This window comes from Eubalaena glacialis, chromosome X (assembly GCF_028564815.1).
Source record: "Eubalaena glacialis isolate mEubGla1 chromosome X, mEubGla1.1.hap2.+ XY, whole genome shotgun sequence".
In the NCBI taxonomy this organism is placed as follows: Eukaryota; Metazoa; Chordata; class Mammalia; order Artiodactyla; family Balaenidae; genus Eubalaena; species Eubalaena glacialis.
Genome location: NC_083736.1, coordinates 57,544,525 through 57,570,766, shown reverse-complemented (window position 1 = coordinate 57,570,766; position 26,242 = coordinate 57,544,525). Strand labels below are relative to the sequence as shown.

General features: G+C 44.0%; 2 protein-coding genes across 5 annotated transcripts in view; both read left to right on the top strand.

Annotated features, from left to right (window-relative positions):
* ARHGEF9 (Cdc42 guanine nucleotide exchange factor 9) overlaps positions 1-26,242 on the top strand; it is a 210,561-nt gene that overhangs the window by 20,040 nt on the left and 164,279 nt on the right. Inside the window, exon 1 of one of the 4 annotated variants that reach the window (XM_061178454.1) lies at positions 4,493-4,575. The exons of 2 other annotated variants lie outside the window; for them this stretch is intronic. Coding sequence is in view for 1 of the 2 variants with exons in the window: in XM_061178453.1 (XP_061034436.1) it covers positions 4,578-4,586 (9 nt within the window). In the remaining variant the exon portion in view is untranslated. Of the gene's footprint in view, positions 1-4,492; positions 4,587-26,242 lie in introns of those variants that run through there. One more of the 4 variants, XM_061178453.1, reaches the window with a different exon arrangement.
* On the top strand, positions 3,725-4,372 carry LOC133082524 (uncharacterized). The gene has a single exon (XM_061179135.1). The coding sequence runs from the start codon at positions 4,179-4,181 to the stop codon at positions 4,356-4,358; it is 180 nt and encodes a 59-aa protein (XP_061035118.1). The 5' UTR covers positions 3,725-4,178; the 3' UTR covers positions 4,359-4,372.

The window sequence follows — 26,242 nt, the reverse complement described above, 5'->3', positions numbered from 1 at the left end:
CAAGACTTAGAGACTGGTTGGCTAGTAGCAAGGTGAGGGAGAAGCAAGACTTATGGGTATCTTCTTGGTTTTAGGCTAGTTCTGTGTGTGACATTCCTAAGGGACAGGGATCTCAGGGGAAAGAGGAAGCTGGCAGGGGTGGGAGAAGATGACTTCACTTTTGGACTTATCAAGTCTGAGATTCTTGTGAGATATTCAGGAGGAGATGTCCAGAAGGCAGTTGGAGATTCATCTCTGGAGTTCAAGAGAGCTACCTAGGGGTTATCAGCAGAGAGTTGCAAGCTCCCTGCAGGCAAGGACCTATTTTATTCCCCCACTGGTGTCCTGTAACTTTGTTGAAAGGAGGTACATCAGTGTGTAATGTAGGTGGTAGGTAGTTAAAGCCTTGGGAATGGATAGGTCCATCATTCAGTGCAAGTATGGAATGAGAAGAAAAGGGGGCTGAGATTAGAAGAACTTTGAGAAATCATGCCCTTAATGACTAAATGAAGAAGAACCCAAGCAGGAAGTAAAGACAATATAACCAGACAGTTCATGTGGATGGTGTCCCCAAGGCAAATGGAGCATTTCAGGAAGGAGGAAGGCATCAATGGAGTCAAGAGGGAGAAAAGTCAGGGAAGATTAAGATGGAAAATTGGCCATGAGATTTAGCAACAAGTTGGTCATTTGTTTATATTCACAAGAAGTTGCAGTTTCTTATGGGATGATGGGAGTGAAAGTCAGGCTGCAGTGGGTTGAAGGGTCAATAGATGGTGATGTGGAGAAAGGATAAGATTGCACTTTCAAAGGCAAGGAGAAAGATTCTAGTTGTTTACATTATGGTACTGTCCTGATCACCAGTATCTGTCTCAACATAATCTAGAAGAGTGGCTTTCAAACTATGTTGACCATTGCCTGCTGTAAGAAATATATTTTACATCACAACCTAGAACATTTATATTTATATGTAAATAAAACAAAAGCTTCATTAAACAGTATTTATCCTAACTATATGGGTATTTCATATAAATGAAATCATATAAAAGCCTTTTGTGTCTAGCTTCTTTCACTTAGCATATTTTTAAAGTTCACCTATGTTTTAGCATATAACAGTACTTCGGTTTTTTTATGGCTGAATAATATTCCATTGTGTGCATATACCACATTTTGTTTATCCATTCACCAGGTGATGGACATTTGAGTTCTTTCTATCTTTTGGCTATTGTGAACAATGCTGTTATTCATGTTCATGTACAAGTTTTTGTATGGGCATGTTTTCATTTCCCCTAGGTATATACCTAAGGGTGGAATTGTTGGGTCGAATGGTAACTCCATGTTTAAGTTTTTGAGGAACTGCCAGACTGTTTGCCAAAGTGGCTTCATCATTTTACATTCCCACAGCAGTGTTATGAAGGTTCCAATTTTTCCACATCCTTCCCAACACTTATTATCTAGCTTTTTGATTATAGCCATCCTAGCGTGTGTAAAGTGGTGTCCCATTACAAATACGCTATAGTAAATATCCTTCATTTGCATTTCTTGCACTTGATTTGCATTTTCCTGATGACTAATATATTGAGCATCTTTCCATGTGCTTATTGACCGTTTCTTTGGAGAAGTGTTATTCAGATCCTTCGCCAATTTTTAAATTGAGTTATTTTTCTTTATGTAATTGAGTTGTAAGAGCTCTTTATGTATTCTAGATACAAGTCCCTTATCAGATATATAATTTGAAAGTATTTTCTTCCATTCTGTGGATTCTCTTTTCATACTCTTGATAGTGTCCTTCAAAGCACAAAAGTTTTTTAATGTTGATCAAGTCCAATTTATCTATTTTTTTTCTTTTGTTGCTTGTGCTTTTCATGTCATATCTAAGAAACCATTACCAAATCCAAGGTCACAAAGATATACCCCTATTCTCCCCCTTTTGTTAAACTTAGGCACAATATCATTTATAATTAATAGTGATTCCTTAATATTATCAGGCTGTTCAAATTCCCATTTGTCTCATAAATGTCACAAATGTGTGTGTGTATGCACGCATACACAAGTTCCACCTGAATCAATAACACTGTTTTCTCCCTATTTACTTGCTAAAGAACCAGGTTGTTGGTCCTGTAGTTTTTTACAGTCTGTATCCCCGTATTGCAATTAACATGTTTTTCTGTCTCTTGTGTGGCCTATAAATTGATAGCTGGATCTAGAAGCTTGATCTGATTCAGGATTTTTTGTTGTTTTGGCACAAATCATTCGTAGGTGATGTGATGAGTCAAAATTTTAAAGTGAACATTTCTTTAAGTTTTATTCTATCTTGTAAGGCTAGGGGCCATTTTGCTTATGACCTGCATTCACTCAGAATTTCCAGTCACTTAGTTAAAATGGGTGACTGTCCTAGGCTCAAAGATTTCTAGAGAATAGAGAGCAATTCTCATTCCTCTTCGAGTCTATAGTATGCTGGAAATTCCAGAAATTAATTTGTTCTATCCCTGGATAATCTAGTTTCTTGCCCCTCTCCACCAATATCTATGTGTTCATGTTTACAGTCCTAGAATGTAAGAGTAAGAAGGGCCCTTAGAGATCTTCTGTATAAGTTAGTCCTGGATTTTTGAGGGCCCAGGAGCCTGCTATATATATATATATATTTTTTTTCTGAGGTGAGGGTTCGGAGGTTTCACTGAATTCTCAGATAGGTCTAAGTCCTCATGTGGCAGAAGGGAGATGGAGGCCCACAGAGGGGAATGGAGTTGCCCAAAAGTCATACAGCAAGCTTGAGGTAGGGCTAGAAGTAAATCTGAAAACTTCCTGTCTCTAGTCCAGGGTTGTTCCCCAAGTTTCGGACACCAGGTCACCAACACAGAACAGGGCAGTGATTTCAAGCAGACTGCAAGTTTTGTAGAGGGTTTTCCACTGCAAAGCTGTCTTCTCTTCCTAGTACCCAGTATGCTGGAAGAGTGCAAGCTGTCATAGTGTAAAGAAACCATAAGTAGGAAAGGAAATCTGACCTGCAAGTGCAGAGATATCAGAGAAAGACAAACAGAATTGGATTTTGGATAATTTGTTGAGTGTTCTTGTGGTTCTGTACACAGCACTGATTTGCTGAACTTATATAGCTAATTGTGAGTCGCCTATAAATACTTAGACAGTGGCCTAAAGGCATCTTTGCTTCCTCCTTGGCCCAGGCTCCAAACAAAGTGGCTGCAAAGGATCCCTTTTTCCCCCGTTCCTTTTCCCTCCTCCCCACCCTTTTTCCTTCCTTTCCTCCACCGTTCTCTTTCTTCATCGTCGTATCCCCCTATTTCTTCTTTCTCCTTCCCATGTTTCCTTTTCTTTTCCTCCTGCTTCTCATGGTCTTCTCCTCATTCCCTCCTCCCTCCCTGCCATGCCCTCTCCCCTTTAGCCCCTTATGTCCGATCCCTCCCTCTTTCCCAATCCTTTCCCTCCTCTCTCCCCTCATCTGCATCAACCCATCCACAACATGCTCCCCACCCCCACGCCAGAACTGGCAGCCAGGGCCTCCAGCTGGGCTGGATGAAGCGGGCCTGCTGGGGGAACCGTGGGTTCTCCGATTGGCTGCCGCGGGTAGCACGCCAGCTCAAGTACCGCCCCCAGGCGAGTAAACGCTCCTCTGCGGCACCTGCTATTGGCCGGCGGGCCTGTCAGCAGGCTGGGTTGTGCCTCACGCAGGCGCCGGCAGTCGCTCGGAGAATAAAAACGTAGTCTTCGGATTGGGGGGTGGGGAGAGGAGAGGAAGAGAGCCAGCGAGGCAGGGATCGAAAGAGTGGCTGGCAGCCGGGAGCTCCGCGAGCAGAGAGAGCGTAGGAAAGCGAGCGAATTAGAAGAAGTAGGGGAGACCGAGACTGACCGGTAGCCAGCCAGGCAGGTGGACGGACGCACCCCCGGACAGACAGACTGAGCAGGCGCCGGAGAACCTCTCTCTGGTTCCTCCCGCCTTTCCCTTATAAAGCCAGGATTTTGCCTTTTCCGTGGCGCCCGAGAGAGAATGCTGGACTCTGCCGACTTCAGCGCAAGCTAAGATTTCTCAGCTAGGGAAGAAAGATCAGCTCAGTTCTGAGAAGGGGGGAAGCAAGCACCCCTGTCCCCATTCCCCCTTCCCCCCCTCCCATATCAAACTCGGGCGCCAAACCCAGCCCTTCCCCAACCACCCGACTTCCTCCTCTCCTTTCTAGCATGGTGGCTGTATGGACAGTCTGACAGAACAGAGACTGACATCTCCCAATCTGCCGGCCCCCCATCTGGAACACTACAGTGTTCTGCATTGCACCATGACCCTGGATGTGCAAACTGTAGTCGTTTTTGCCGTGATTGTAGTCCTCCTGCTTGTAAATGTCATACTCATGTTTTTCCTGGGAACGCGCTGAATGGAGTCCAGCCACCTGAGCTGTTTCGAACTCTCGTTTTGATTTCATCCCGAGAACCTCCAAGAAAGAAAGAAAAAAAAAAAAAAAAAAAAAAAAAAAAAAAAAAAAGAGAGAGAGAGAGAGAGACAGAGACAGGGAAAGAGAGGGAGAGAAAGAGCAAGCTTTCTTACTCAGGGGGGAAAGCGTTTTGAGCTTCAACATGGCCTCGCTGTGATATGTATGACGTTGGTATATTATCTCTCCCTAAATCTTTTGTTATGTCTTGTCTTTTAAGTATGCCTGTGAGTGTAGTTGCTTATTGCTTAAGTAAAACTGTTGATAAAGAAATGCTTTCTATTTATGTGTGCATGTGTGTGTGTGCATTCTCCACCTATGTGACGTTCATGAAGCAAGCTCTGTGTCCTTATACAATGGCTTTGCTGATTGTGGTGCCTTGTCAATTCGTTTTCTTTAAAACTACCTTTAAATTCCATCACAGAATTTCAGTCAAAATTTCTCTCTTGCCATCAGAAGCGCATTTGGGTTTGTTTGGGGCAAGGGGGGTTGTGGGAAGAGTATGATGAATTTCTGGCATCTTAGGGAAAACAGTATTGCACTAGATGTTTAGAGGGAAAAATTGATACAAGGAATGAATTTAGGGAAAATGATTCTTCAGTCTCTAATGAGAAGCGAGAATTTGGGAAGTGATGTGGTGGGGTGCGTTGTGCTGGCAGTTGGTGACTGTTCTCTGAATCTTAATTTGCTGTACAGGGTTTACAATTTCCAATTTGGAAAGAAGCCACCTTTAAAACATTTTTTAAATCATTAAATGTCAATTTCTTTGGAATCATGGAATGGGGTATAAAAGCGTTCTCTGATCTTTATGAATTAGCAAGAGAAGACATTGACAGTAACTGTTTGGTTCTTTTTCCCAAAGATTGTACCTGTGAATTTGAGTTTGGGGATTTTCTCTGTATGTCCTCCAAAAAACAACAAAAGCCAGCTCTCTACCTACCTTGGGAATAATGTATTTAGATATGCCTCTTTGGGGTAGTCTCATTTGCAAAGATGTTCTTGAACTACATTTTAAATAGAACTTGCTAGTGCTAATGAGAAAGTGGTTTTGTTTGCTTCCTTGTTTGTTCTTTAAAATCAGAAGTCTTTCTAATTAGAAGGTTTCCATGACAAAATGAAAGTATGTATCATGCTAAATTGAGAGTTTTGAGCACCCCCCCCCCAAAAAAAAAGTCTGGATGGAATGGGATGAAAGCTCTGGAAAACATGAGCTAGAAGCAGCATTCCAATTTGACACTTATTTGCATGTCTGTATCCGGTGGTAGTGGTGGTGGTTGCTGTTAATATTGCTATTGTTATTATTTGTATATTTCTGTTTCCCCTAAGAAAGCTCTTGGCAAAGCCAGGAAAAAAATTGTCTCTGATGCCAGTGTTCATAATACCCCCCACCCCCCACCCACTGACGTAGGCAGGTCTTCTTCATTCTGTTTCTTACCTGACTTGAAAGAGTGCCAATTATGTCTCATGTAGCAATGAATCAGGGCACATACACATCCACACACATGTTCCCTCTACACCCATGTGGGCGGCTGTTCATGAGTGATGTGCAAATCCGCTGGCATTGTGCTCTCAAGTTCCATGTACTGTTGTTCAGACTCTTTGGAAATGATTTTGAAGGCTGTGAAGGGGGCTCTTGAAATTGTCCTGACCTCAGGACCCAAAGAGTATTATTTTATGGTTTTAGAAGAGGTTTTGAGCCTCAGGGTGTGCTCTCAATGGTTCTGTGTGGGTGAGCAACTGATTTTTTAATTCAGTTGGTACCATGGTGTAAGCATGATCTGGGAAGTCTGCTGGCATTGACTCTTATTATTTACTCTTTAGTCCCTTTGTGGGAGTCCCTGGGTTGAACTAAGAACTTGTTTTTTGCAAAGAGAATCTAGTGAGTACCTTTCCCCATCCCTCCCTGCATTTGCTCCAACAGTATTGTCTAAAGTAAACTGATATTTTAGCTGGGCACTTTGTTTTGAGACAGTGTTGGAGAGTGAGGAAAGGCTGTAGGATGGGCAGCTGCAGACCTCCGTCCTCTCTGTTCAGTGACTGTTTGACATTGAGCAATTTTTTCCTCCTCAGTAAGTTTGGGATTCCCTATAACACTGGCATTTGGGGATGGTTGGACTATGTTCTTGCCTTCTGTGATTTTGGGTGTCCATAGGCAGTTGAAATCAGAGGCTGGTGAACTGGAAAGACAAGTGAAAAGGCAAATGAAATGTTAATCAAGGGGTGATGGGAGTGGGGAGGGAGGAAATATCTGTTTGCTGGTATCTGGAGAAACTTAAGTTTTACCTAAGAGATTTTTTACCTAGTTATGTGGGAAGAAAACTGGACTACAACAGTAGAATGCTTTTTGATTTTTTTCCCCCAAGGGGGAAAGGGTTCTCCAAGACTGGTCTTTGAGCCAGGTTTATGACAAATTATGTGTCATGAAATGCCACAGCCTTCACCTCTGGGTGCCTGACAGACCCTTGGCAGAAAGCCTTTGGGAATGTATGTGTGTAGGGTGTGTGACAGTATGTACGTGGGTGTGTGTGCACACCCTACTCTGTGTGTGTGTGTGTGGGGTGCACACTCCTGAATGTGGATGGGGGTTGGTTGTGCTAGGAATGAGGAAAAACAGCAGTTTCACAGTTCTGAAAGGCCTCCTTGTGCTATGGCCTATAAGGATTTGACTGGTGCTAGGATGGATGAGTGTCCCCCCTACCAGTTTTCCCCCTACCACACACAGCTTCAGACTAAAGGGGTGGCTTGAAAGAGCCCTTTCATCAGTAATTTAGTTTGTGAAATGGGTAAATATTTTTCAAATTAACTTATCTCTAGGCAAATAAGGGGATGTTGCTAGCCAGATGGCAGGCCACCCTAGAGCAGCTAAAAGGGAGTTTAGGGAGTAGAGAGCAGGGTGACTTTTTACTTGTGTGACTCCTAAAGGTTTGGCATTTCTCCTTCAGACTTGTGAGGGTATGCAAAAAGAGAAAAGAGTGGGAGAAAATGAAAAATGCAGCTGAGAGGAGTGGAACCCTCTGCATTTTGACTTTTTTTTTCCTTTCCTGCCTCTTCATCTTCCCCCTTCTAAGACTTTCCTACCTCCCCTGATACAGCCTCCTCTCTTTCCCCCACCATCCCTGTTGTAAGTGGGTTAGAAGGAAGAGGGCTTTTCCTCTCTGATGTGTCCCAACTATTCCTGACAAAGTTCCTTGTTCCCTTTCCTCCTCTCTGACTCCTTTGTAGAGGATAACTTTTTGCTACCAGCTCAGGAATTTTGGCTCCCAGCTCCCCACTAGGGGATTCAAGAAAATGTCCTCAACCAGTATCCTAGCAACTCCTGCATCACTCAGCTCCTGCTGAGCTCCAGAGCCCACACTTTAAATGTCCAGGCACCAACGCCTCTGGAGCAAGGGGGGAGCTGGCAAGCAGGACTTGAAGAGGTGCTTTTGGGGAGAGGACAAATAGAGAGCAAGATCCTCATTGCCTGCAAATGCCTAGAAAACATATCCACAGAAGGTATACAGAGCTTAGCTGCATCCCAGCCATGGGACTGTTTATTGGAAGGCTCCTGGGTTCAAATCCCTCTATAGTCACCGCCTTCTCCTTAAGATTAAATGAGCCATTTCACAGCCTAGCTTTAGTGCAAGGAGGTCTGCAGGCCCTGAAAAATATTTTTGTCCACCATGCCTTTTGGCTGACACAGGGAGGTGGTGAAGGGATAGCGTGGTGGGAACAAACTGAGCAGTGCTTTACCCCCCATTGAGACAGCCTCTATCTGTCAGAACCTGTAACATCTGCCTCTGCACTGTGCCCCAGTTTTGTTTGTGGCTAGAGAACCCTGCCCAGCCCGGCTGCAGTGTGGAATTTGCTTTTTCTTTTTTGTTTTATTTTTGTTGTTGTTGTTTCTATGTTGCTGGTCTCTGAATAGTTTCCAGCTGAGATGGCTCGGCAAATTGGAGAGGCCAGTTTGATTATTGGTTTGGTGAACAGGGCTTGGGCCCTGACTCAGATTTTCTCGTGTGTGTGTGTGTGTGTGTGTGTGTGTGTGTGTGTGTGTGTGTGTGTGTGTGATTAAGTTGCTAGGGACCTGAGGGATCCCAGTGAGCCTTTGGGTGAGGTGCTCTTCTGCCCTATGGTGAGGCCTAGACTGAGAGTGCTTGGCTGTGATCAGAGGAAACACTGGCAGTTGCAGGGATGCTGCCAAAGCATGTCCTCCTTCTTGCCTCTGTTTGCCATCTTGGCCTCTGCTCTCCTTGGCCTGTGGAGTACTTGCTCTGGACAGAGACATGATTGGGAATTGAGCCTGTTCTCCAAAAATAACTGCCTCCTCAGAAGACCTCCCACAGACCATCTGGATTCAGTCCCAGTGGCTTTGCCCCAAGAAGTGGGATGGAGGTGGGGAATCTTAGACTCTCGAGCTCTTATTTCTAGCTCTGCAACTTGTTTAGGCCAACTGAGTCTCTGGCTTTCCTGGAATCCTTGATCAAAGCTTAGCTCTTTTCATGTCTACCCAGAGTATTTCCTGTCATTAGGTGGGTATAGATACTCAAGAGTATTTGGCATGGTGCTTTGCCCTGGCACCAAAGTACTGAGTGGAAAAACTAGAAGGGGGGAGGGCCTAGTGGAGAGAGAAGACTCAGGAAACAGTCCAGTAATGACAATACTAATAATCCCTTGTCAGTGCATGGGCCTATAGGGTTTACAGAGCAATTCCGTATCTTTTCTAATTTTGAGCATCACATCAGCCTTGTGAAGTGGATAGGGCTAATTATTCCTGGTTTTACAGATGAGAGAAGTAAAAGAGAGATTGGTGGGATGGGAGAGTGGGTCTGCCTTTCAAATGGAGAGTGGGAGAGAGTCAGAGTTGATCATTCCCAGCTAGTGTGAAGCTGAATGGAGTCAGGTGGAAGGGGAAGAGTGTGAGTCACCCCTGAAGTCATACTAGCTTCCTCAGCTACTTGCTTTCAATTTTAGTGCTTTTTCATACCTTTCATTTATATAGCAGTTTGGCACAGAATTCTTTATTCAATAAAATGTTGCCTTTTAATCTTGAATATACATCAAAGAGTTCCCTTTAGTCTTATGAAAACTCACTATTTGGGATCTTCAAGGAGAAAGGCAGTGTGAATTGGTGAAGTCTAAAATACAGAATATTTTGAAGGAACTACAGTTTTCATACAATTGTCTTTCCTTTTAAAGAACTCTAATTTTTCTATATATATTTTTTAAATGTGCTGCCCAGAACTGATCATGCTACTCCAGGTGCCACCTGATCAGGATCAAGTACAAAGGGACTTTGATCTGTCTGTGAAATATTTAATATTGCAGTCTTCTACTGGTTCTCAATCCTCAGTGAACATACAGATCAGCTGGAGAGTTTTTAAGTACCCATGCCAAGTCTCCACTCTGGGAGATTCTGATTTAATTATCACGGGATTGGTCCGAGGCAGCTTTTTTTTTTTTTTTTAATTAAATTTAAGGCTCCCAAGGTGATTCAAACATGCAGCCAGGGTTAAGAGCCTTTTGGGCTGTAGGCACAAAGCCTTTGCTGTCTAGTCCAGTCCTCTGTGCTGTTGTGAAATTGGCCTTTTGAACCAAACTCATTGAATTTTGTTTGGTTGATCCATTACTCTAGCCTTTTATGGTTTTTTAAAATTTTGCTTCATTGTCCCAAAACGTAGCAGTTCCTTCTAGCATTGCATCAGTTAAACTTATTTTTTTGGTTGGTCTATTCTGGCTTTTGGCATTTTAAATTTTTTCCCCTTAATGCCATGAAACAGATTAGCAGTCTTCTAGCATTGCATCATTTGAAAACTGAATAAGTATCATCCAAGTTGTTGATTCAAATAAATGTTTAATATAATGGGGTTAATGCTAGCTCCTCTGGCAACTCATCAGAGCTGCCTCTTGGAGTTGGAGCTGGTTAAGTTTTGTGTATATCTGGTCAGCCAGTGCAGAATCCACTGGGTGCTACCATCATCTATCCTGTCAGCATGTTAATGAGGATAATGCGGCATGATGGATTTGTTGTATGCTTTGTGGACATCAAGATGTATGCTAGTTTCATAGCAACCATCTACCAAGGCGATGACCCTATCAAAAAAAAGAATATGAGTCACTTGGCATCTTACCCCTGGTAAATCCTGTTGCAGGCTCCAGGGTTCCCTAATTTTTTTCAGTACCCCCAAACCATATGTTTCCTAATTGAGTCCAGAATTTGCCTGAGGGTCAGTGCCACAACTGTAGGTTTTGTGTACCACTTTCTTTTCCCCTCTTTGGAAAAGCGGGACATCATAGATTTAGCTTTAAAAGAATATATTTGGTTATATGTATAGCTGATTCACTTTTTTATAAAGCAGAAACTAACACATCATTGTAAAGCAATTATACTCCAATAAAGATGTTAAAAAAAGAATATATTTGGTTTTCAAACAGTTTAGGAAACTCTTTGTGTGTGTTTCTCTTGGTTGGCTGAATTGTTTCCATTTACACAGTGGTTCTCAACCCTGGTTGCACATTGGAATCACCTGGGGAGTTAACAAGACTAACAACAATTCCTAGAATCTCTGGGGGAGATCTGATTGAGTTGGTCATAGTGAGGCCCTGGCATCAATATTTTTTTAAAAGCTCCCTGAGGTGACAGGAATGTTCAGCCAGGGATGAGGATGACTGCTCTGTTCAAAGGAAATGTCAGCTCAGCCTGAATCTGGCTTATCACACACGTGAATAGGCAGGCTTCACAGATGGTGAGATTTTATTCTAGGATTGTGGGGGCCTTGATGAATTCTAGGGGCTTGTGCCCACCTTAAAAAGGAGGACTCAACCCTAGAGAGTGAGTAGTCTGAGGACCTATTTGGATTTTAAATTATCAGCTGTGAGATGGTTTGAACCTTTCAGGAAAATAGTTAGTCCCTATGCATTTTCTATAATAGTGCAGAAGATTCTGTTCATTTGCTGGGTGACCTTGGTCAAATTACCTCTCCCCTCTGAAATTCGGTTTCCTCATCTGTAAAATAAGGTCAGGTGGATTAGATAGCTTCAAAGATTTCTTCCAGCTTTAATGATCTGTGCTTACTTTGTGATTAATACTAATGATCAAAATGATTAAGCATATTATTCAAAACCAGTAGGTAATCCAAAGATCTCTTATAGCAGGTTTGGAATGCACAGGGTGATTTTAGGGGGTAATAGACTTGCCTTCCTAATTATATTTAGCTTAGGTTTCTTCTAGGACAACTGAACTGTAGGTTGTATTCATTGAGCACACACTGGTTGCCCACAAGGAAGGGAGCCCTACAGTGAACTGAGTGTCAGGGGGATGCTACTATGGGATTTAGTATTTGTTGTTAAAGAGACATATTGCATGGATAATTGAGAATTGCCTCTTATAGATAAATACCAGCCTCATAGCTCTGGGAAAGCCTAGGAGGCAAGGGGCAGGCTGCTTTGACACCCCAGAACCCCTTCCTGCAGAATTTTAAGTAGCCATTCATTTAATTAATACTACTACTAAAGTTAATAAGAATTTAAATGAATAAAGTTTCCTAGTTATTTCATTGGCTTTTCCCCCAAATCTGGAAGTAGTTGAGGAAACTGATGCACAGTGAGATTAAGTGACTTACTCAAGGTCACACATTCAGAAAGTGGTAATTCCTGGCCTAGAACCCAGGCCTCTTGACAGCAGATCTTTGCAGTTCTTCCAGTGTAGCCTGCATAGTGGACTCTGTGGTCAGAATGTGGTCATGACTCTGAGAATTGAAAAGCCGCCACTGACATAGAGCAGAACTCAAGAGGAAACTTTGAAGAAAGGAACAAAGGGACAACCTGGTGGAAAAGGAGACATTAAGGGAGGGATTTGTCTGAGGCCAGTTCTTTCTTGTTCTTATCAGTCTTCTGTGCTAGTTTCAGGCCTTGACAAGAACTGGGCATTTGGTCTTTGAGCATCAAGGTTGAGAGTTAGTAGTAGTGAAGAGGGGAAATTATGCATGCATGACAGAGAGACAGCATATGGAAGGCAGATCTTTAGTAGGAGAAAAAAATGGCCTTGGGCCCCCTAAGAGCAAGCTGTGGCTCTGTACCTACCTTGCTCCCAGAACTTGATCAAAACCCTTCCCCACTAGGCCTCTGTTTCCATGTCACTAAAATGAGGAGTAGATTTAGTAGAAGAATCATGTTCTCAAATGAAATTTGAGCCAGCAGCTTCTCTATAAAACCTGAAAGAGCAGAACTTGTCTGGTTGAAATGGGCCTGGGACAGAAGTGGCGGACAGAGTCTAGAGTTCCAGACTTGCAAGTGCAGACCTTATTCATTAGGGGAATTAGAATTAGAAGAGTGGGGAATGATCTGCCCAGCTCAGCCAGATTGCTTGGAAGATAGGACAACCTTGGATGTAGGAGGCAGGGTGGGGGGTTGTCTTTCATTTATGTGGCCAGGATTCACATAGAGAATCACATAGGGGCAGAGATTAGAGTACTTTGGAGATCTGCATGCCTCTCCCCTTCCTGTTTTACAAGTGAGAAAATTAAGGCACTGAAGGGGAAAGAGACTTATCTGAGGTTGCAGTGATGGGTCTGGGTTCCTGAGTCATCAAATCAGGCCCTTGCCCCCTATAACCTGCTACCTCTGCTATAGGGTTCTGGCTCTATGCTCTCTTGGCTGTATCAGAGACCTGAATGCTCTCTCAGGTTTGGTTGGAGGGAGAGCTGACAGAGAGGCTGGGAGAACAAGAGTATTATGTAACCTCCTAAAGGGGAACAGGCCTGTCAGAGCCCTTAGGGTGCCAGGCAGTCAGATGGGGGTGGGGGGAGCACAGAATCTCCTGCAGACTACATCAGTTCTTCTGAGGCAAGGAGCCCTGGATGCAACACCATGTTGCTCAGCCATCCACCCTCGGGGTCCAGAGGAGGCTAGCACTGTGCGTCCATAGTCAGCTCTGGGAATAGTTCTGGCAGCTCTCATCTCTCTGTCTGCCTGCCTTCATTAGAGGAGAGAAAGGATGCACCTCCGTGCCCAGCTGGCTGCAGGAAGGATGTGCTAAGAGCCCACCCCCACCCCCTCAGAGTGTGGTGCCTAAAGGCAGCATCTACTTTTAGCTGTACCTCCCACAGCCTCTCCTCTGCCCACTCTCTTCCTTCCTCCTCCCTCTGTGAACCCTGCTGGTTGGCAGGAGGGCTGGGCAGTGGGTGCTTTGGCACTGGGAAAGAGGCATGGTGGAGCCAGGCATCCCTAAGAGAGGCTTTGATAGAGCTGGCATGGTGGGAAGTCTCAGAACTGGCAAAATGATGAGACTCCTTCGTGTTTAGGGCCTAAAGGGAGTGGAGGGATTTATTAATTTCCTTTGGACCTTGTAGCCACCTGAGGTGCTTGTCTTGAGAATCCAGATTGAACTGCATAGGAGGGCTCAGGAAGATTTATTGGATAAAACATGCATAGACACTTTCTCTACTTGGATTTAGAGAAAAGCAACTGGGGCTAGTGGATGCTCGCTTGATTCTTGACTCTCTCTCTCTCTCTCTCTCTCTCGAACATTGTCTTAAACTTTTCAGTGGGTTTTGCACATTGTCTCACTTGATCTTCTCTGTGGCCCTGTGAAGTAGGTAAAACTGGAATTACCTGCATTTTACAGATGAGAAAAATGAGGCTCAAGGATGTATCGTCATATATTGCCTGATCTGGGCTCAAGCTCTGGAAGTTACAGTGCCATTTAAAGTCATTCCAGACAGCTGTATCTTCTAGAAAAGGGGTGTTACAGCTGTCTTGAGTCCAATTCCCTCATTTTGGAGGCTAGGGAACTAGGCTCAGAATGAGAAAGGGCTCACCCAAGGAAACATACAGTATGTTTGAATCAGTACTGGAGCTAGAGCATTGCCTTGCAAGGATGTGAGTTCCTGGACCCATGAGACTTGCAAGCTGCTCTTGTCTTTCAGGGATGGTAAGGGAAATCTATATGGTGTGATAGAAAGCAAAGGATCACTGAACTAGTTGTCTGTCGTTGTTTAGCTCTGTGACCTTGAGCAAGTCACTTAGCCTCTCTGAGTTGGTTTTCTTTTCTGTTAATTGAGGCTGATAATCCCTGAGAACTTTCTGAGGCTGAAATCTCTGGGTGACTGCTGTAGTGGAGGGGTCTGACACTTGGTAGGCTCTCTGGAAAGGATTTGTTAGTGAAAAGCTTACACATGAATAAAGAGGGGCCGCAAATATGAACTTAGTTGCTGGGTGACCTTGAACAAATCCCATTGTCTTTGTGCCTCATTTCTCTCTGTTACAACGTCGTCGAGGCCTCTTTTACTTTCCTCCCTTGGAAGGATAGAATCCCTATGTCCCAGCCCATGTCTTGGGTCATTGGTGGGAAGCTGGGATTTTTTTTCTTTATAAGAAGCTTTCTTTTATTTACCCCTAGCTCCACCCATCCCGCCACCTGGCCACACATGGTGCTATGAATACCAGACTAGCTTTCTTTCTCCCTATCTCCTGCAAAGATAAAAGAGGAATGTGGAAGAAAGCCAAAGTTAATTGCGTTTTTATTTAGTGCCTTCTCAAGTCCATCAAGCCAGAATCACCTAGGCACTTGGAAATTAAAAACCAATTCTTTGCTCCCAGGTCCTTAGCTAGAATTTGTGATGAGCATTACTGGATTTCATGATATGATTAAGAGTTATGTTAGAAATCGCAGGCTCTAGACAAATGACCTAATTAGAACAAATCTGCACTTTTCACCTTTATCTGTATTGTTTTGTTTGGAAAATTCTCATTGCCCCGGGGACAGGGCAAGAAGATAAAGACTATTGTATAGTTTTTTGTTCCTGCCACATTTGTCTTTTCTCACAATTCTATGAGGTGAGCAAGGCCAGGATTCTTCCCATTTTATGGCTAAGTAAATTGAAACTATCAGTGTTTCCTCTTAAAAGCAGTGGTGTACTAGAAAGAGCATAGCATATATAGTTAGCTGTTATCAACCTGCCCATACCAAATGGTCTTGGGCAAGGAGTTCATTCTAAAGATGCCTTCTGCACTTTGTTTCTATCTATGTCTTGTTATAAAAGTTAATCAAGATAGCAGAGAAAACTAGGCAAATGTCACTATATAACTCTGGCTAGGTTGGCATTGAACCACTAATAGGCAGCTCAGGTACATCTATTTGACCTATGATAAGTCCACCCACATATCATCCAGGGATGCATGAGAGGCCTTGCCAAATGCAGAAGAGTGGCCCTAGATCCTGTGGCCCTTCGTGCCCTGTTTGGAGGTTTTCTCTTTGTAGATTTATCTGATCGTGCCTTGAGCCTAAAAGCTGGCTTAGTACCATCACTAGTTCCCACAGTCATCCCAAAGGATGGGGAAGGAATGCTTTGGGTAAACCCCATCTCATTTTGCCTGAGCTTTAGTGAAGATTGTATGCCTTTAGGACTTTATCCCTTTTACTCCAGGTGGCTCAGGACACTGGAAAAATGAGTGTGGAATGACAAATGTAGGGAGACAGCCAGTAGCTTGTCCAGGGCTAGAGGGGGCCTAGCTAGAACGAGACAGCTGTAGGTGCTAATCCGTATGCATATATCTGTGCACTGTCTTTTTGTAGTGGTGGTAGTGGTGGTGGGAGGGACCAATGTTAGTCCATGGTGCTTAAACTGAGAAAGTCACTGGATGAGAATGAGGAAGAACCCATAAGCCCACTCCCTTACAGTACTGCTTGGGAACCTGCTGTCTGGGGAGAGTCAAGGACTTGCCCAAAGTCTCATAGTTGGTCCTTGATCCTTGTCTTGTCTCTCTGTTCAACTCTTGGCTGCTAGACCTCATATTTTTGAGGCCTCTTGGATAAATGGAGTGGTGGCTAATCCTCTTGGGGAAAGCACCTATGAACACCATATTCAGAAACTGACAGATGAAATTCAAACCCATGTCCTCTGACCTGCTTAGGAGCAGATTAATCCAAGTGTCTTAGAGGACACCTGTTAGAAACAAATTGTGCAGGAGGAAAATTAGTTCAGTCTTGCTGTCTATCCATGCCCTCTACCCATACCCACATGTACACACACACACTATAGGTCGCATGTGATGCACACACTCAGATATATGTTGAGTATATTTGGGATACACACGGGACACACATGTGGGGTATGCTTTCACATTGACACACTTGGAGCACACACACTCAGTTAACCATAGGGCACACACTTGGCACAGGTAGGGTACATATATACAGACACATGGGAGGCATGCTTATGCAAATTTGTGTGTGGACACACATGGATACATATAAAACATAACTGTACACTCACATGTAGGGCACACTGAGATGCATACTCAGATATACTTCTACCCCCAAGCACACACTCCTAAGGACTTGCGTGGACAAACAACTCTCCCACCTTGAGACACATTTGAACACACCTATGGGACACACTTACATGCCCCACACATCCCTATGGGACACCTTCTGATGCAGAACACATTCTACCCCTAAGGCCAGCCAGCTGTCTCAGTCTTCCAAGTGGGCAAAACAGGGCACTGGCCCCATCTGGTGGGCCTCTATCACTTTTCTCTGCATCTTTATCCCTGAAATCAGGCTTCAGAGGGCAGTGAGCTCAGGAATAAAATGGATACTCAAGGTGGCATGTGTTATAGCAGGCTCCACCAGTCAAACAAAACTTAGAACTGAGCCCTGAGATGTTAACAGGCAGATGGAGAAGATAAATTGACACTGATCAATGCAGAAAGCTTGAGCCTGCTCCTCTATCCCCCAATGTAGTTACAAACCATTAGGGAATGATATGATTGTGAAGTAATATCCTAGAAAACCTAAAGTAACTGAATATTAAAGTTTGTTTTTCTTGGGAATGAAGTAACAACTTGGACCAGAGTAAGTATATCTAAATTGTGAGTTGGAGGGTGTGAGGGGAAGTAGTAGGATGCATAAAGGGGGGCACAGGCTCAGCCTCTCCTTGGTCAGTGGTGGTAGGAGAAAACAGCCACATGCTTAATGACCACAGCCCTGCCCCTAGGCACACCAGCTTAGGCCATCTGGCCCCACTAATGAGGGCTATTTTTAGAGTTTCTCAAGCTAGAAACCAGGTCGGGGTGTCCTGGGGAGCCCTTTCTGGCCCTTAGTACCAAAGGCTGGAGCTGGAAGAGGGGGCCCTAGACTGGGTCTGGGTGAAGGGTGGGAAGCAGTGAGACAGGTGGCCAGAGTATGCCAGAGTCTGCCTGGAGCAGCAGCCTCAGAGCCCCAGTGGATTACTGTTGACTGTGACAGCCTCATATCTGTTTCTGAACTTTGGACTTGAGATCAAGAAACACAAATTTCAGTTGCTATTCTGCCACTTAGGGTATGTCTCAGTCAGGTTCCCTTCCTCTGTCTGAGTCTTATTTGGTCTATAGGTAAAATCGTCAGTATTGTCTCTCAGACGCCGACAAGGCTCAGAGTTGAGAAAATGTTTTGCAGATGTATATGTTCTTCACCAACAGATCTGTACTTAACCTATCCCTAAGCTGGTCTCGATGCATGCCAACTACTGAGCCTGACTTACAGAGTAGCAGTAGAAAAAAAGGCCAAAAAGGGGGCCAGGGAGAGGCAACCTCATGATGTCAGGTTGGTCAGAGTCATTCTTGGATCACCCTCACTCATACAGATGCTTTTCAGTGCCAGGTCAATCCTTTCCCAGAACACATGTTTGCAACATTTAGGTGGTCATATAGCTTTGGCTCCTCAGGAACTCTATGTAGGGAAATTGGGGAGCATCAGAAATAGGGTCTCCTTCCTAAACTAGAAAAGGCAATCTCAGATGGTCTGTACCTGCCACCTGCCAGAGGAAGTAACCTCGAGTGCCAGTACTGGCTCTGATAAAGTGTCTTATTCTAAGTTCTGTGCCCAGGGCCATTTCACCTGCTTTGTTGAAGCGGGTGGGTCGGGAACTAGACTATATAGCACAAGTTCAGATTTCTCCTCATCCCATAAATTGTGGGCAAATTCCTTCTGAGTCTGTTTTCTGGTCTGTAAAATGGGCTTAACTGTTAAGTTTCAGGATTGTGGGGTGCAAGAATTCATGGTGACAAAGTGTGTGAAAAGTGCCTTGTAAAATGTTGAACATGTTTTACTACTGTTAAGAGTTCATCCAGGGTGTGATTACAGGTACTTTGGAGGTAATCTAGGAGCTTATCTTCAGTCTATTTCTCAACTCCTTACCCCTACCCTTTTTAAAGTAGTATTGTCTCCATTTTGCAGATGGGTATACTGAGTCTCAGAGAAGGAGGGACCAGCCTGAAGATACAGGATTAGGTAGTGGTGGATTCAGGTCTAGAAGCCATGCCTTCAGATTATATTCAGTGTTCTTTCTATGGCCCCAAGCTACCACCCAATGAATTCCAGTGCTAAAAGGAAGCTGCTGGTGGCAACTTAACATATGTTAAAAATTTAGCTTTGTCTCTGACACGTAGCAAGGAAGGGGGGCTCTCTGGGGCCCAGCCTTCCCCAGAAGTGTCCTGCTTGCCCACGAGAGGCACACTGACTGACCTGTCATCCCTTCCACAGCAGCTCATGTCCTACTTGTCTCTTGCATATTGGAAGCAGTGAAGCGTTGGAGAAGATGCTAAGCTGTTGTGAGAGGGAATTGTGCTGCCCATTTAATTCACTTCAGGAGGATCCCTGAAGGCACTTGATCTACCTTGGCCACCCCCACCTCCTCACAGCTTCCTGGGTACAGAAGCCCTGTGTTACTGACCTGCCTAAGGGGTTGGGCCTAAAGGTATCTGAAGAAATAATGTTTAAGGGCCTTGATCTGTGGAATATTTTGCCAACTCTTGAGAGATGATAGTGGAAATCCAAAAACCAAAGCTGGGAGGGTCCTTTGAGACCATCTGGGCTGACTCTCACCTGGCCTTGATGTGGACATTAAAATCCAGCTAGGCTGACTTTTTCTCCCTTAGTGTGCTCTTCCTTGTACACCACAGACTCGCAAGCTAGGCCATATTTCCTAGAGCCTTTCTAGCTTGTTTATTTTTGCTTTCTCAGCCCGGGAGAAGGGTGGGTAGGTACAATGAGACACAGTGGTGAGAGGAAGGAGATGGAAGAGTCTGTGGAGCTCAGGCCTTGGGGAAGAAGGCCTTTTGTGTCTTTTATCATCTGTCCTGCTGCTAATACATTATTTTCCTGTAACTCACAGACTGGCTGTGGGAGCCTAACCCAAACTGTTGCTATTTTCACTTGTGCTGCTAAAATCTGTATAATGACTACAGTATTGGCCTTTCTGGGGGATTGGACAAGCAATGTCAAGGGTGAGGAAACTGGAAGAAAAAAGGAGAGAGACACCTTCTGTTCTTCAAGTTTGAGAAACCAGAGAGGTGAATAGGGAACGGTTAGTCGCCAAAGCCCTGCCAAGAAGCAGCCACACAGTTTCTTCAGCTCTCTTGACCCTAGATACCTCATTTAAAAATTACTTTATTTTTGAAAAGGAAATACATTCACATGGTTCAAAAGGTACAAGAGGGTACACAGTGAAAAGTCTCATTCTAGCCCTGCCCTCCAGCCACTTGGCTTCTTCTGCAGAGGCCATCAGTGAGTCCTTCCAGAGAAATGTTCTATGGATATATAAACATATATGAATATATTCTTTTTTCTCTTTTTATGGTAATATACACACTGTTCTATACCTTGCTATACCTTGAAGGTTCTGTGATCCTGTAGGAGCATGAGGATATGCTGTGGAGAACAGAGGTTAAGAGCCCTGGTTCTAGAGCAAAACTACTTGGGTTTTGCTTCTGGCCCTGTATGACCTTCAGCAATCACTTCATCTTTCTATACTATGGTTTTCTCATTTTTAAAATGGGGATCAAACAAGTTAGTATATGTAAAACCTTAGATTCGTCTCTGACACACACTAAGTACTCAGTAAATGATAGCCATTTTTTATTATTAGAAAAATATTGGACTGTGAGTCAGAAGATTTGGGTTCTCTTTTGGCCTCTGCTCCTGCGTTACCTGAGGGACTTCCTTTGTCCAATCCTGTTTCTTCATCTTTAAAACGAGGTCTCATCCCTACTCTTCTTACCTCCCAGAGTTGCTGGGAGGATCTAGTGAGCTCATGAATGTGAATTGAATATGACAGCAACCTAGAACTATATTGTGTTTAGCACATGGTAGGGGTGCTGCTTACTCTTTTCTGGAAGCTACTTTAGGTGGCTTGAACCCAGTGGCCTGAACCGCGTGGAGAAAGCAGTATTCTTCCTTCTGGCAGTGGAACCCAAAGGCCGTTCCTGTACTAGAGCTCTATTCTGGGTAGAGGTAGCCCATGGCAAAAATTTGAAATAGTCAAGTTTTGTCTTCTGACCTTTCTTATCCCACCCCCTCCCTCTTCTGCCTTCCTTGTTTCCATGTCTCCTTCAACTTCCCTCTGTCTCTTGACAAAACCTGCTTTTAGAAGCAAGGCAGCAGCATCTGTCAAAGACAACCCCAACTTTCCATTTGAGATAACCTAGTCCAACTAGCTCAGGGAGGAGTTATATCTGCTTAAGTTCAATACTGCAAGTCAGCAATCAAGCCAAGCCTGGAGCCCATTCTTCCCATCCCACTTTTTTCACTAGCATTTTCATTTTAGTATAAATTTGAAATTCAGATTCCTTAGCAAAGACATTTGGTGATAAAGGAGATACTGGAAGTGTCTTCACCTAGCCTTCATACTGAGGTGTTCTTACCCCTTCATTTCCAGGGAGGGTCAGATTTGTTTGGGGCCCTGAGAGGAGGGTGAGGCAGGTGCTGGATGTAGTATTCAAGGGGTGACATCTGTAGAGCAGAGGGAGGAAAGAGCACCAGAAAATGTCTAAAACTGATTTCCAAAATGAAGCTCATGGAGAAAATATTAGAAGTTCTTTATATATTAAATAGTTAATCTCATCATTTAATTTCTATTTTCTGTGGAGATTTTTTATAAAACACATACTACATTAGTAGCATTTAGATACTGGGGTAGGTGTTTATTTTTTTTAACCAATTGACAATTTTTAATCAAAACAATTGACAACTGTCCTTCTAAAAGACTGTAGGCTTGGTTTCTAATCTTGGCTCTGCTGCTGACTAACTTGACACATTAGGTAACTTCCTCTTACTAGAGCCTCAGTTTTCTTATCTGTAAAATGGTGGACTAAACTAGGTGTGCTAGCTCTTGGGAGTCTCCAATCCTGGCCTTCTCTGAGTATAATAATCTACTCTTTCAGGCTTTTGAGCCCGAGACAGAGTCAAGAAGAGTTGGTTCAAGCCCTAGCATCTTACTGAATGCTTTATCCCTCAGTCAGCTTCCCTGGGTCCCTTCCCTTCTTCACCCCCACCTCCTCCACCTAGCCCAGACAAGCAGAGGATCTCTTATATAAGCCTACCTGACCTACTTGAAGTTCTTTTGTTATAAGCACAATCACTTTTCCTGCAGACACAGACCGGATGCTATCCTTCCTGGGCCCTGAGGGTGGGTCTGATTGTGCTTCTCATGTGTCCTCTTTGGCAGCCTAGGTTTAGATGTTGCATCCCTCTTTGCATAGTCTTTAAGGACACAGTCTGAAGGGGAGCCAGCTCAGCTAATTTGAGTCCCCTGAGGACTGATCTAGTGAATGCTCACTGACCACTCCTGCTCATCCACCATTTGTCATGTATGCTGGGAACCCAGGACTGTGCTAGACTTTGTCAGGAGAAACATGACCCACCCCTGAACAGGAAATGCTCCTGATAAGGACCAGAAACACTGCTAAATGCCTTGGCCAATGTCTTTTCTCTTGCAGGGAGCAAAGGAGAAGAGGGAAATCAATAAGCTACTGGAAACCATCTTTCACTTTCTGATGGACTGTTTAAATGCAGATTTCTCTTTTGGGCCATAAGGACTCCCCAGGAGACAATTACATTCTCCTTGGAATGCCTGCCAAGGCTAGAGCCTTTGCAAGCCTGTGTCCTGGGTGGGCATGCTCAGTAGACTTCAAGGTGGTTTAAGTTGATTGAAATCTATTTATTTTTCCTCTCTCTTCTCCAGATATAGGAGCAGGTCACAGTGCACCTTACTAAATGCTGTTCCTGTTCTCACCACCTTAGACCAGATGGCCACATTTAATACAACATTAGAACTATTAGTTCCAACCTATCTCCTCCTCTGCTCCTCCCCCCACCTACAGTCCTCCTTCCCCTACAAGATTTTAACACGACATCTGTCAAATGGATAAAAAATTACTTTCCCTTCTTCTCTCTGCCTTGCCCACCCACCCTCTGGCTGTGGTGTTGATGAGTATAGAACTATACATGTGGGAGGCACGGAGGACAGATTCTTCATGTAGTTCTAGCCCCCTCCTCCTACCCTTCTGTAAACCTAGAAGAGCCCCACCCCCACCCCTTGGAGGAATGCCAAGGCTGGCCTTCAAGTCACAGTCCAGAAAAATGTAAGGCTCCCAGGGCTGGTCCCTGTGTAACCACATAAAGAAATTCAAGAACCCAGGTGCAGGGCCCAAGATGGGTCTAGGTCACCTCAGGCATTTGGGGCTTTTTGAGCCCTCTGCCTATCCCCCAGGCTTGCCCTGGCCATCTTTCAAGGTATGAAGGCAACAAGAGACCCAAATGGGTGGCTGGAACTTAGCACCCACAGCAAGTCCAAGAAGGGCATGATGCCCAGAGCAGGAATATTTTGGAGATAAGGCCCAGTCTGGCTCAAGGCAGAGACAGACTGGGGTCAGAGTAACCTCCAGCTTGGGATGAATTGCTTCTGACTCAACTCATGGAGAGAGCATTGCTGAGTCAAATTTTTTTGCTAATAATTTGTCTCTTAAAATATTGGGAGCTGACTTGGGTAGATTGAACACAGCTCTAAGAAATTGTTTCTAGATTGTAGTGTAGAGAGATGCTGCAAGTATTTTCCATTAGGGCCATTGGGGGCCTCAGTGTTGAAGGTCAGGATGGGGGTGGGAGTGGGTGTACAGGTGCAGGTAGTCTCTTGAAGCAGACTGGGAAAATCCTCCTAGACAAACTATTATAATTCCTTAGCCTGCCTGGAAGCTGACACAAGAAGGAGAAGCCAGGAGACAGAGTTTCAGAGATTCTGGTTTCTTCTGAATGGTCCAGTGCAGTAACAGGAAATTCTTGTACTTCAAACTCTGGCTCTAGAAAGTTTAAAAGACTCTTGGTCTCAGTATGATATATGATTCAGAATCACTTGGGCTGCTTGTTAAAAATGCTGGGGTGATTCTGAGCAGAGGGTCTGGGGACCACAAATCGAGAAACTGGTGTAATGAATCAGAGGCACCTGAATAGTACCAAAAAAATCCAAAACAGATTGACAGTAACTTTTATTCCCAAGATGCTTTGAAGGTGCAAGCTGATGCTTATCAGGTTGAGAACTATTCTGGTATGGGAGACTTCTCCAGCCAACAGGATCATGGTTGGTGGTCTGGAAACATTTCTTCTCTCTGATCTGTGCAATACTTGGCCCAGTTGGCTGCATTTTCTCTAAAGGACTTATTCCTTCAACAAGACCAAACTCTTAACATCATGAACTTTGGGGCAGCAGCTGGGTCTTACTTCAGAAACTCCTGGGCCCATTAGGTTGAGCTAGTGGCTGAAGTTTCATACCAGAAAAGTCCATTGCTAAGGTCTACACCAAACAAACAACTTCCCTTACCTCATATGTTTGGTCACCGTTATAGCTGAGATCACTTTGTAACTTCTTTTGGAAGAGGTTTAGAAAGAGGTGTTATCCTTTGTTATTAGTCTGTGATGAATGAGAAAATGTCCTGGATGGCTTCATATCTTAAGATGCTTGCCTGGGTTTCCCAAGCTTTTAGGGGCTGACAGGTGTGAGTTGGCTTGTGACATATTGGCCTCTGGATGAGGTGGTCTGTCTTGCTCTTGCTGAGCGACCTGCATCTACGATCACCTTTCAAATCAAGCCAGCCTAGCTGGGGTTCGTGTCTCCCAGGTGTGGCTGAAGCCAACCTTCATTTTATTAAAATGAAAAATGGATGGTACAATGGGATATTGAAGAAAGCCAATGCCTAATGACTCACAAGTCACATGCCCAAACTAGGAAAAAGATGATCATATCATGAAAAGTGACAGTATTTGCATACTTCCTTTCAGTACATTTAGAGCCATCATCACTTAAATGCATTAATTATTCTGCTCAGAAATGAAATTATTTAGTTATGGGTGATAGCAATACCCTGATTAAAGCTGAAACTAGCTAAGTGTGAACTATTAAGTCATAGGGGGAAAAAAAAGCAATCCTTATGATTTTTTTTTTAAATTCATGTTGTTTTTTCTTACCTGACATCTCTTCTTCTTTCCCTGATGACCACTGAGTATCTGCGAAGATCTTCAGCAAAAACCAGCCCACCCCAGAAGCCGCCTGGTCATAAATCCTACCAGCAATGGATTGGCCTATAGGCCACCTGGTACATGTTATGCAAACAATTTCTTTGGCCCCATAGAATATTCTGCAACCTGAACAGAAATGCTCACTTTGTTGCTGTGTTCTTCCTCTGAGCTTGCCTGGTTTTAGGGCTCTGGTCATAGAACTTTAGAGGCTAAAAACAATGTTGTTCATTATAGATTAAGCAGATGTTTTAGATTTACTGTTCACAAGTGTACACTCTGGAGAATAACACCCTGGTTGATAACTTGAATAACTCCACATTGTCTAATATCTTCTTCTTATCCTAGGTAGAAATTAGTGAAAGAGTCAAGGGAGAGAAAATACAGGCTGGAGTCATCAGGGACAGGATTAAGGAGCAGGTGGGCCAAGACCCTACGGCAAGGAAGAGGCAGAATAGCTCCAGTGTCCCTACACTTAACCATGGCCAAGGGAATGGCTGAATCAGAGGCACAGAGGTAGGAGCTATCTGCCTGCAAGAGACTCAGTTTGACTAGAGTGGAAGGTCCCTGCCAGGTTCAAGACAAGGATTGGATCCATAGATGGGGCTAGATTAAGGAGAACTTTGAGAGATTGACAGTAGAGAGTTATTGAGGCTTCTTGAGCATGGATAGTGGCACCAGCAAAGAAGTTTTGAGAAGTACAATTATTGAGTAGCTTGAGGAGGAAAGAGACCTGTGAGTAGCAGGAAGGCCAGTTGGGAGGCAACTTGAGGTGATAAGGGCCAGACCTAGGATAAGGCATTGAAAAAGAAGATAAAGGGTTATATCTGAGAGAGATACATGTAGAAGAAAGAAACAGCACACCCAGAAAAGTTATCAGAAATAGGAAAAATGAGGAAGGAGGGGAATGAGGCCTTATTATGAGTTTTACATATGTTTTATTGGAGGCAGTAGCAGGCCCCCAGGGAAATGTGGAACAGGTAGTGGGAAATATGGAACTGGAGGTACTAAGAGCCGATGTCATGAGAAAGATGATTTATCTGAGGAGCTACATGGAGAGAACAAAGAGTAAATGTCCCCATTGACTTTTGAATAGGACAGTCAAGGGCTAAAGTGGGAAACCCATTCCTCAGTTTTCCCAGCCAGTCTGACTGGCCTGTGCTTTAATGTGTCACTAACAATGCCTGAGTGAGTTATATTCAAGAAGGGACTAGTCAGTGCCAAGTTCTCATTTTCCTGAGTAGAGAGCAAAGAAAGCATACTGTCAAGCACAAAGATGGGTGAGAAGAAATAAGCTGCAATAATGAAATTCCTGTCCTCTGCAAAGCTCAAGTGTTACCCTCAACAGAAAGCTAGGGCTGGAAAGGACTTGAGAAGTCATCTATTTGATTCAAGTCTGTAACTTGATGGATAAAGAAACTGAGACAGGTAAATGGACCTATCCAAGATGATTCAATGAGTTACTGGCAGAGCTTCCTCCAGTAGCCAGTCTTTTGGTACCTCCCCGCTGTTGTTGGAACAGTCT